Source organism: Pholcus phalangioides, unplaced genomic scaffold, assembly GCF_987345545.1.
Source record: "Pholcus phalangioides strain wild (caught in Gottingen) unplaced genomic scaffold, Ppha-v1.0 ptg000004l_1, whole genome shotgun sequence".
Taxonomy (NCBI): Eukaryota; Metazoa; Arthropoda; class Arachnida; order Araneae; family Pholcidae; genus Pholcus; species Pholcus phalangioides.
In genome coordinates this window covers 38,305,288-38,317,435 of record NW_028301597.1, presented here as the reverse complement: position 1 = coordinate 38,317,435, position 12,148 = coordinate 38,305,288, and the positions used below count along the sequence as shown (strand labels likewise).

Genomic DNA, 12,148 nt, shown 5'->3' with positions numbered 1-12,148 from the left:
GCTTATATCTTTTCATTTAACATTTCCTTTCTACTTCTCACTTAACATTCGCTTATCTTTATCTTTCAAAATATTTAATTTATAAACATAGACATAATTTACATTCACAGTCCCCCCCCCCCAATGAAATGCGCATATCTTTATATTGACATTTTTAGCCCTATCATGTATAAAATATAACATTTGCAGTGCAATTCCCTCTCCCTCGGTCTTATTTTATTGTGAAATTGGCGTAGAACTGTTGAAGATCTTTTCCCAATCCATATAGGTTAAGTTTTTTGTTGATACATCTTGACTTGAAATGCATCAATAAAAACACTTGAATACTAAAATTGAGTAAATATTTATGGAAATTGCAAATATATATAAAAAAAGGGCATATCAGCAGACATAAAAGAATAGGAAAAAAAGACTTTCCGTCGGCCTGAATTCCTTTGATATTCCATTTGAAGATGCTGAGCATTCAGGATAAGATTGAATAAGTCGAAAGCAATGCCTTGAAAAGGAAAGCTATAAGTTTCTCACCAGAATTCTTGATCAGGTGGTTTTTGAAAAATTCATGGAATTTATCGCAATCTTTTTAAAAGGTCTTGAAGGGCGTGAAAAGAATTGACGTCTCCAAAAAAAAAAAAAAGAGGAAATGGTTTATATTACGTTGCAGCTTCCATTTCTCCTCAAATTCCGTATTGGACAATGGCTATTGCTGTTGTAAGGTAGCAGTATTTTACGAAGGAAATTTTAATAACAGGTCTAAAGTTTTTTGGAGTGTATTGCATCACAATCAAAGGTGAGGACGATGAATGTAACATACCTCGTAGATTCCAGTAGCTGGATTCATATCCAAAAGGGAATAATCTACATATCTATCACCTTTAGCATCTATGCTGACATTGCCTGCTAGTCCTATGGAAAAAAAATGAGAAAAATTATGCACATTATTTTCAAACATTTCATTACGCTGGCAAATTTTTCAATCGTTTTTAGGGCTTTTCGTAACCTTCGAAAGTTCTATTCCACATTTTCTGCGTGATGATTGATCCATTCTTGATGCTGTGTCCCTCAGATAACGTCTCGTTCAATGCTATGGAGTAAAGTATTACAGCGTCGTGGAAGGCTGTGACATAAGCATTTACCTGAAATACAGAAAAGAATAGTAATGATTAGGTTAAAGCTCAATTCATAAGAAAAAAATTATACACACCAATATCTGTTTGATATGCTGAATATATAAAGCTCAATTTACAAGATTCTGCTTCTTTGTTAGAAGCCTATTTGATATAACACTCAGACTATTGAGTACTGGCTAACCTCCTCCTAACCAGATCATAGCCCACCGCTCTGTCTCAATGGAGAGATATAAGCAGGTGCTCGAAGAACACCTGAACCTATGCTGGAAGCTGTGTGTGTATGTCATGTGAACCTAACGCGAAGTTTGTTTCTGTGTAACGATAGATACGTGTAGTGTTTTCTTTCAAACCGAGTACAACTCCGGTCCATCGCCATACTGCTGCTATCTGCCAACAATTTTTCTACATATGAGTGAAGTGTAATGATTGATTAATTGTACCGTTGTGTGTAGGCCTGTTTCTCTCTGTTGCGAGACTTTTTAACATTGAGATCGGATAGCATTCGCACCTCGAACTTGGGAAGAACACAATATCAACTTCAGCCGACTCCCATTGTGGTGCCGGTGGAGTGCGAAAATGGGTCCTCGGATAGAGTCTGTCACAATAATCACTCGACAACCTCAGCGGCGGCTAGATAACAATTAAGTAAAGAAGTTATCACTAAATTCCGTTCTGAAATGCCACCCGTGGTCACCGCAAATCCCATCCGTTTGCAGATGAAGACCTATTACATGACTGGAATCAATCAACCCAGCAGCACGAGCGTTAAAATTCGGATTTGAGGATGCGCGTGGAGTCTATCATTCCCCCAATGCCCATTTCAGTTATTGTATTTAAGTATACAATATTTTATTTTTCAATTGGAAAGACACCGACTTAAACTTATCAGAGTTTACCTCGTTTTTAAACTGCATTCTTCTCCCTTAAGCTGATCTGTCACATTGTAAACCGTGGCCAAGTGTCATGTCATGGCAGCTCAAAATCACTTCATCGCTTACTTCAAGAATAGCTTCATCTGCGCCATTTTTGGCAACCAAAATGCTCTTCCACCGCGACATTTTAGCTTAACAGGGACTAGTAAGTGGTTCTGAGCCAGTCTAACTATACGTGTCTTGAAAACTACGTGAAACCTGCATTTGGTTGCTAGACATCACGTTTCCCTCATCAAGACGAATTTATGGCGGAGAGTATACTATTATCAAAAAGACTATGAAAATAAATTGCCTTGAGCATACATATGAATGAAAGAGCTCACGTGCGTGGATATAGAGGACGAGTTCGTTCACTTTATTGGAATGGGATCCATTGGCTTTTCCTTACGTTGCCCGGTCAAAACATGGGGTTGTTTTATGACTAAAGAAACCCTCTAATCGCAAGGTACTGACCTCTTCGGTTCCGTAATCCACCCCAAAATGATGCTTCGCAAGTTTCTTCACTCCAGTCGAAAAATCATCATATTCAGCCGTTTCTGGTATCCGTGTGGATACGAGCAAGAGGGCTTCGTAAGCATTACGGGCTTTTTCATTCTTCTCATGCGTATCGTTCTCCCTGTACCAAGGCTTTCTGATATAGTTCTTGCTTGATGAAAATAAATGAAAGAAAGTGATATTCAACATTGTATGTCATATTCAACAAAGTAGATAAAGTTTTAAGATAATATGAGGTAATTTTATTTAGTCAATTGAAACACGGACACGAAATATTCAGGAGCTAAGCTAGCTTGTGAGCCAACGAAAACAGTAATTGATACATGTTTGTCAGTACAAATTTATAACGAAAGGAAGGAAAAAATCATACATATATATAATACTAAGTATTAAGTGGCAACAGGAATGGAGTTGATAGACAAAAAATCGGCATTTAGCGGCGTATGCAAGGTAAAAGACGATTGCATTACAATGTCAAGTAGAGAATTTAAATCTTCAGTTAACAACCAAGAGCTTAAATTTTTAAACAAAGTTGTACATGGAGATTGTTCACTTACTGAGGAAGTAAATTAAATATATTTTGGGAGCTAAATAAAGGAAAAAAAGTTAGGAAACGAGTTTTATTTGGCTTTTGCACCTGTATAGTAGTATGGCATCTGAAGTGTATTCCAGATTTATGAAATTTCAGATTGAGTTGGCTACTACCTTTGCAAAAAAATTTTATACTTTTATTTTCATCCAAAAGTACTAGGAAGAAACCGAAACATATGAAGCGATCTTATATGAAATTATATATCAGTAACTATTTTAGCTAGCCAGTAAAAAAACCATTGACTCTGCAAGCCTTCGACTATTTCTCATAGCAAATAATACTCATGATAATTATGAGTACAATTTGCTCATGAGTATCATAATTTCTTTTATTTTTCAAGGCTAAAATATTTCATGAGCAAAAAGCCACGATTATCGTCAATCTAAACTTGGCCAATATCTGAAAGCGCCAATATCGCACCAAAGTTTCATATAAGCTCTTTCTAATTAACTGTCACTTGCATGAGCATATATCAAAATAGCTCGTGAATCATTCTAATAATATGCATATGCCTTACTGTTGAGCTTAAAACAACAGCATTTATATTTATTACTGTTTTCGTTAAAAAAAAAAGTCAGTAAATAATTAATCCCTTTTCAATTAGATATTGATTTCATTTTTCTTGATTTGACTCTATTTAGAGAAACGCTTGTAGTGTCAGATTCCATCATTCCCTATAGAAATATGGGATGCCAATAATACACTTAAATGGCATTCGAACTAATGTATTGTGAGAAATAGTGACCTAAATAGCCCAATGCTCTTGTCTCAAAGCTTAATTGAAATAAAATGGTAATTTTTTTTAATGCTCGCTTTCGTTTGTGCCGCATGCTAAAAGTTAGTGGTGAGATTTTCCACGAGTTTATAACTCTTAATATATCAACACTTCACAGAAATTTTTCCTCATCGTATGTTCGACTATTGATAAATCTCCCAGCTCAGGATGGAAATGTGGTAAATTTTTCTGGAAGTTTTTCCAGAGGGAGTTCCTTCTGGAAGCCATCTTGAACCCCCGTCCCCCTCGAAAGTTCAACTTTGTGCCACCTTTTGATGAAGCCCCAAAGTTTATAATGAAATTTCTAACTCAAAACTTACATAATCCTTTGAGTCAGGGTTTAACTGCCTGTGGCCGAACGAAAAAATTCTACAGTGAGAAAAAAGCAACCCACGCATTTTTGTGGCACCCGAGTATGAAATGGTTAATTTCCTCAAATATTTCTGAGTGGATGAAACACCGTACCGAGTCTATAGACTCCCCATAAGCTTCCTTGTTCGATGCTGCTCCGTACGAGCTGGATGATCAAAGTTTGTTTTTCACACATGAATTTATTCATTCAATTTAAATAAATGAGGGAAATAACGATTGCATGAAAAGAACAAAATACAAATTTTAAAGTCACAACAGGCAAATTAATCAGGAAAGGAATCAAAAAGAGAAAACCGAGGATTTTATTACTCCGATTTGACTATTTCCCCTGATTCGCTTTTGTAGTACAGTGCTCTCTATTGACGAAAATTTGAACTTTTGCCAACATAAAAAAACTCTCCGTGAGTACAACTTTTTCGCAAACCGCATTCAAATCCACGAATTCTTCCAATTTTTTTTTGGTCATTTAAACTACTTACAAATTTATGAGACACCCTGAAAAAGGTGTACATAACTGGGTGACAGAAACTTATTTCTCGCCAAGCCAGCATCATATCCACCTTAGAGAACTTCAATTTGTATTTCTCCACAACGAAAGGTATGTCCTCTCATAGGCGGATGGGGGGGGGCTGAAGGGGGTTCCAAAGTTAAATTTCAACGTTGGAGTATGATAATGTGCATAGGTCAAAGCTAGGGCCTGTTTATCGTATGGGCAAACGGGGCATGTACCCAAGGCCCACGAATTTTCAGGGGCTGGCCCCAGAAATTTGTCTTTTGTATTTTAATGATTTATCTCTCCTATGGTGGAATAGTCAGAGAACATTTTGATGCGTTTGAAGAATTGGCGATGCCACTTAATCCTAATGCAATATATACCACAAGAGAATTTTTTTTTTTCAAAAAGGTGTCTTTGCGTTCTGCTAAAGTCATTCTTCCGCTTTTCCGAGGCTTAGCTCATCATGGACTGGAGTATGCTGTAAGGCTTTGGACACCATACCTACAGTAGGACAGAGACTTGGTTGAAGGGATGCAGAGCAGAGCTACGCGTGTCCTTGCGTCACTAGTGGAGTTCCTCAAGGAAGTGTCTTGGGTCATATACTTTTTTCATTTTTTATCGTTAAACTCGATCAGGGTATCGATGGGATTGTTAGCAAATTCACAGATGACGTGAAGCTAATAGGCGTAGTTGGGAATCAAAGCGATAGGAAGTTGCCCCAGACCCACTTGAACAGGATTGGAGCATGGGCAAATGAATGGAGCGTGAAGTTTAGCGTTGACAAGTGCATTTTTGCTCATTTTGATTCGAACAACCAACGATTCTCTTACAAGTTGAATGGTGTCACTATCAATTAGGGTGACTGATTTGGGAATTCTAATTGACTAGCGGCTTAGGTTTTCTTAACATTGTTCAGCGGTGATCAAAAATCGAATAGAATGCTCGGTTTTATTTTCAAAAAGGTCACTTCGCGTTCTCCTAAAGTCATTATTTCGCTTTTCCGAGGCTTGGTAAGTCTTGGACTGGAGTATGCTAGTATGCTGTAAGGTTTTGGAGGCCATACCTACATAGTGGGACAGAGACTTGGTTGAAGGGGTGAAGAGGATATCTACGCGTGTCCTCGTCGGCACACGCGGCTTGAGTTATGAAGAGAGACTTCATTTTTTGAAGATGATTACATTGGAAGGGCACAGGTGTCGGGGGGATATGATCAAGTGTTCAAAATTTTCAACAGGATCCATCTAGAAAAGTTGCCTATGACAGTATTTTTAAAATTTTTCTTTCCTGAATTGCAAAGCCAATGAAGTCTTTCACGAATCCCAAGTGTTCCAGCAACATTATAATACTGCTTTGGATGATGATTTTGCTGAGGAATTTCAACATTTTTTGCAAATTAAAATGGGAATTCAGAGAAAAATAAGCAATCGAATAAGAGCAATAAAAACCAATAATTATGATGAATTATGAATATAATAGTACATTTCAGCAAGTACTTTAATTTGAAAGTGATATTACTTCGAATTTACAATATGACGAACTCAATAGAGACTTTGCAGCACTGAAGCCAAGGGAAAAAGTCAATTTCAGTGACTGTTTGGACCCACCAACAAACACACACAACTTTGATGTACCTTATTAAATAAACATCTTACAACAATTCATGCTTTCCATTAATTTGTAAAGAGAATGTGTTAGTGTACTCTATGATATGTAATTATTCATTAGTTTCAAACATGTAAATATAGTTAGGGGGAACAAAATATATACAAAATGATCCAAAAGGTCAAAATTTTGGATCCAAAATAGAGCAAAATGCATCTTTATGTATTATTTGTTCATATTTCCATCATGTTTATTTTCAAAGTCCTAAATTATGAGTTTGTTCTGCATATTTATTTCCCTGATGTCGTTGAATTTCCAAATGCAAAATTCAATACATTCGTGAAAGTGCGAGAGAGAGAGCGGTAAGCTAATGCCATAATATAATGTATATGGGCATTTATTTTGATAATAATTGTACATAATTGTTGCATGATGTCATGTCATTTCCACCTCAAAATATGGAAGAAGACAGATGACAGCGACTGTAGAAAACAAATGTTCATAACTCTTATAACATAACCTCGAAAAACGTTATATATAAGGGAAGCCCCGAAATTTAATCTTGATAGGGCCCGACCAGGCCCGATTAACGGGGCCTGGTCACAGCATGTAATTGAATGGAATACTTGCTCAAAAGGAAGACTCGATATCATTTCAACAACTATATTTCTGTTGTTTAAAAATACTAGTTCTTCAAATTCAAATTTCTGTAAATACCTATTAAATTCGGAATTTTCTTCAAAAGTTGTTCCCGTTTTTATTTCGGTTGCTTCTCTCATATTTCCCCACCGTATTGAGAAACATAATAACTTCATTCGCGCGCGTGAGATATCTGATTGGTAGAGAGATCTTAAAAACGGAATTTTTTCCGTTCAAATACGTGGATAACATTTAATCAACTCCCGGCTCTTCTCGTGCAATGTATGTAAATATTTTTGCCTCCGACACTTAATTTCAGTGAAAGTAATTTCATTTTTGAGAAAATAAGCTTTCCAATATCTTCCCAAAAGCAATTTGTAGACACGGAAGCCGTGAATTTTTGAGATAGTGGATGGAAGTTTGTTATGAATTCATTTCTGTTCACAAGGAAAATAAAGAAAATTTTCCTTCATGACCAAAGGGCAAACAAAGTTTCAAGTTCTAGTTATTTACATATATACACACGTACATAAGAAAAAGGGAATTTTGGATTAAGAAAAGGGAAAATAAATTACATTCTGTAATAAAAACGAGCTTTAATGCAATTTTTATAGAATTGGAAACTTTTCGGTATCGAATCATATTATTTTTCGCTTCTTGTGATATATATTCTTGATACAGAATATAACAAATTCTCTATTATTCAAGAATTCCACAGATTTCTTTTCATTTCCTATGCTCAGGTTAATAGAATTTTCAGGATATATATAAAATAGCGTTTTAGAGTTGAAATTTAGTTCAGTGTAAATTGATATTATTATCTATATTTTGTTCATGTAAAATATTTTCAATATTATTTGCGATACTTTACGGAGCGATTTTTCAAAAGAAAACGTAGTTTTTATATTCTTTAAATTAGTTTTTATATATTTTGAAAACACTTTTTTTAGATAATGTTTTCTTTTCAAATTATTTTCTGTATATATATTGGTTTTTTTGTATACAAACTATAAAATACTTTTGGACAACTGATTTTTGAAATGTTTCTAAATTAAGTATTTACCCTTAACTGGCATGGTGGGGTCATTTTGACCCCACGCATTTTTCATCTTGCTACCCCTCGAGAAAGAATTGTATCTGGACCATCTTATTTTCAGTGAATTTCAAGCTAGTTGTTCAGACGTGTTTGACAAATATTGAAACATCGGATATCCGAGTTGAGCGTAAGGATAGTGTTGTTAGTGAATTGTACGCAAGAGCTGCATGATCAACATGCCATGGTTTTGTTTGCAAGTACTGTGTTTTCGACTTAGAATAAGACTAATTTTGGTGCTTGTGAAGATATAGTAAATATTGTTTTAATTTATAAAATTTCATTTTATGAGTATATTTCAATTATATCTGCTCAGTTTTTAATCGTGAAAATCGCGTTCAAATAATTTAATATATAATTTAAAAAAATTTCAAAAGTCACGTATCCCTCCATTTCTTTCGAATGTGTATCTTAATAAAAGACCATTTTTGGGAAAATAATTAAAGAAATTTGAAAAAAAAAATATTTGACGAATTAATTGATAGTTGAATGAAGCCATGTGAAAAAATTCATTGCTCTTATGAAATTTTCTTTTGTTGATTTTTAAAGTGCATTAATACTTGCTGGGGTCACGATGAACTCACGAAAGCCAGTTACGCACAGAATTTTCACAACGCCAGTTACGCCATATATTGTTATATATTCAGTTTTTGAAACGTACAGAACTCACGAAGATTTTTTTTTAATTTTCAGAATACATTAATTTGAATACTTAATAGAAAAATATTGTGAAGCATAACTGAACTTAAAAGAACTTGGTTAATTGGTTGGACGTAAACAGAATCTTGTCTGATGTGCAGTATGGGGTTTAGGAGTGAAGAATCGTATGCAACTAACTTTTACTAAGCGTTTGACGAGAATAATCCGGTAGAAATTATTTATTTTGATCTTCGAAAAGTTTTCGATTCGATTATGCAAGGCGAAGTTTTGCTGAGGCTTCATGGTATATGATTTAGGAGGTAATTTTTTTTTCTCCAGATGGTTGAAATTTCGGTTGGAGAAACGATTGCCGCATTTAATGATGAATTGATAGCCTTTTTGATTGGACAAATGTTGTTAGTGGAGTAAAATCACAGAAGTGTGTTAGGGACAATGTTTGTTTATAATACTGTATTTATAAATAAATTGGGAGTAGAACCGAATGGATTATTTGGTGAGTCTGTTGACAAATTTATTTCAATTAATAGAAAGTCTTGAATTGCTTCTAGCAATATATCCGAGTGGTTGTCGGTCAAAAGAAAGAAAGTAATCAATTGTCAGAAAGCAATGTTCGCCAATACGGCATCTAGATTCAAGAATCACAATTCAGTTTTACTCCTCTAAATTTCTTTGAGGAGTGGAAATGGTCCTTAATTAATCCTCCTAAATTTTAGGTTATTTTAATACGTCTCGTAGTTATTTCTCATTATTAAAAAAATACCCGTTATTATTCGGAAGAGGGGTGAGATCAGCTTTTTCACTTCAGGCTATGGGAGACAGATGGCAGCACCAGTATAAAACCAAACATGCGCATAGTTCTGACAACAATAATACGTTAGGGACAGGTGTACACTCACAAAATGAATCTCGACATGTGCTAATTAGTTTGAAGTTCCGTAGAGCAATGTGTACGATGTATATATGTGGTCAAGTAATAATATCAATTATTATCAATAAGACTAGCAAAATGTGTTTTATAGGAAAATTTTAGCATCTTGGATTGAACACGAAGGCATGGGTTCAACGCATAAAAATTGCATGGTGTTTTAATCAGAAACACATTCTTCTGTGAAAAATAGTATCAATTTTATCATACATGTTCAGATAACAGCTTATTTTTCGTGAGATTGTTAGTATCACGAATGCTCTCAAGAAGCATAGCAGCACAACTGCTGTTCCAAATCGGCGTAATTGTATATTAGATACAGAAATGTACTTGGCCAGCCGATCTAGGAAGTATTGATCAGATCCACTTGCAACCAATCCACGTTGTGTTTCCGGGATCCTCTCTAATAAAGCTTCATGTACGACATTTTCACTCTCAACAAAATATGCAATCTTCATTGTATCGTTCCAGTTTTAGTATGTGTACTGCTTATAGAAAAGTACGACAAAACAAAATATACAGCCTAATTGTATATTTTGCCATGAAAATATTACCTGTTTGCTCCTATCAACAAAAATAAATGCACTTCCATTAATATTTTATTGACTACTTTCAATAAACTTCTCATCCATAAAATTAATATTACACAAAAGTAATAAAATATTTACTAAATTTGATGCAAAAACTGTCCAAATAAACCAACCTTGCGAATAGCTCGACGCTGAAAAAAACATATTCGCCGCTTTCAATCATTCCTAATTCGTCAGCAGCAAGAAGAATATCTCTTATGGCATCAGGTGAAGCACAAAGTACGATAACTGCAAGAAAAATTATATCAAAATTATACAGGGTGATTCTCAAAACTCAGCGTACGAACTTTTAGGAGACGCAGAAAACAAAAAAACACAAAAAATAGAATTCCATAAGAAAGTACGACCGGAAACCCCAACCTGATCAGCTGGAAGACAAACGAAGATACAGAAATGACAAGCCACTAATGGGTGGAAAAACTCTTCATTTAGAGATACTTTACACGAGGACAGTACGTGTACACAACAAGTGCTCAAAGTTCTTACCATCCACGTTGCAAGAATCTACGTCGCAGCTACAAGCGTCCACGAAATGCCGAGTATTTTTGAAAAGGTTCGACAATCAATGCGTCGCCGTTTTTATGCGCGCTTAGCCGTGGATGGTAAGAACTTCCAGCACTTGTTGTGAAACTTAACGTGTACACGTACTGTCATCGTGTAAAGTATCGCTAAATAAAAAGTTCTTCCATCCTTTATTGGCTTGTCATTTCTGCATTTCGTTTATCCTCCAGCTGATCAGTTTGAGGTTTCCGGTCATACATTCCTATGTGATTCTGTTTCGTGTTTCCTACGTCCCTCTAAAAGTTTGCACGTTGAGTTTTGAATCACCCTGTACATTATACATTCATATGCGAAATATCTGGAAGAAATAGAAAATATCTATTCAAAACTACCCGTGTATACTTGATTTAAATTTTTTTAAACATCGTTTCACTCAAATACACCAGAATAGGTAAGAGTTTGAGGTATTCGTTAGAAACAATATTCGGAATTATTCATTAATATAGTTTAAAATGGCTCTTGAACATTCCTGTTTCAAATATTACGAGTTTGTTTGCAGTCTTGATAATTTTATTGCTGCAAATCGGAAACATTTTCAGTTGAGCAACGATATATTGTTGTATCTGATGAAATATTCGTATATAGTTAAACGCATTAGAGAGAGACATGTTTCATAGCAGCTCTGCGTCCTATTTGCTTCACGCAATATTGAATCTGAAAAGAATTTTATGTCTGCGCAAATCTGGTCGTATTTCCAAATATATGACTCAAATATGTTGTGTGTCGTGTTGAATCATATCTGGGAAATATTCATGATCGTCGGAACGTGATTAAATAGAATAGATAGATTCTATAGATCTCTTTGTGTACCAGTTGACTATTTCAAATTGGTAATATTTTATTGATTATCATATCTTTTTCATGGAAAGGAACATTTTAAAAAAAGTATTGCAGTTTGTTTCTCTGGCAAACATCGTGATAAAATTCTTAAAATTGATATTTGTGTACTTTAGACTTCAAATTCATTAAAAAGATCCTATTCCTTTTTCATCTATTCTATTCATCGAAAAATTTCTCCCAAAAAAAAAAACGTATGCTAAAAAAGTAAAGGAATAAATTAACAATACGGTGATTTACAAGGAAACATTTTCCAACAATTTACGGAGAAAAAAAATCATTGTTACAACAATTCCCGAGAAAAATTAATCTTTGTTACGGCAGTTAACAAAGGCTAAACGAGAAAACTGAGCTATTGTTGTAAAAATGGCCGGGGTTCGACAATACGCTACAAAACCGAACAATACTTATTGTGATCGAGGAGGAAAATAAGCTATTGTACATCTAGATGG

General features: G+C 34.8%; 1 protein-coding gene across 2 annotated transcripts in view; it reads right to left on the bottom strand.

Annotated features, from left to right (window-relative positions):
- Window positions 1-12,148, bottom strand: part of LOC149087387 (atrial natriuretic peptide receptor 1-like) — a 123,908-nt gene that overhangs the window by 52,350 nt on the left and 59,410 nt on the right. For both annotated transcript variants that reach the window (XM_089231466.1, XM_089231467.1), the window contains exons 2-5: window positions 10,412-10,526; window positions 2,513-2,705; window positions 998-1,133; window positions 812-903 (exon numbers count right to left, since the gene is read on the bottom strand). In XM_089231466.1, the coding sequence (XP_089087592.1) occupies window positions 812-903; window positions 998-1,133; window positions 2,513-2,705; window positions 10,412-10,526 (536 nt within the window). The remainder of the gene's footprint in view (window positions 1-811; window positions 904-997; window positions 1,134-2,512; window positions 2,706-10,411; window positions 10,527-12,148) is intronic.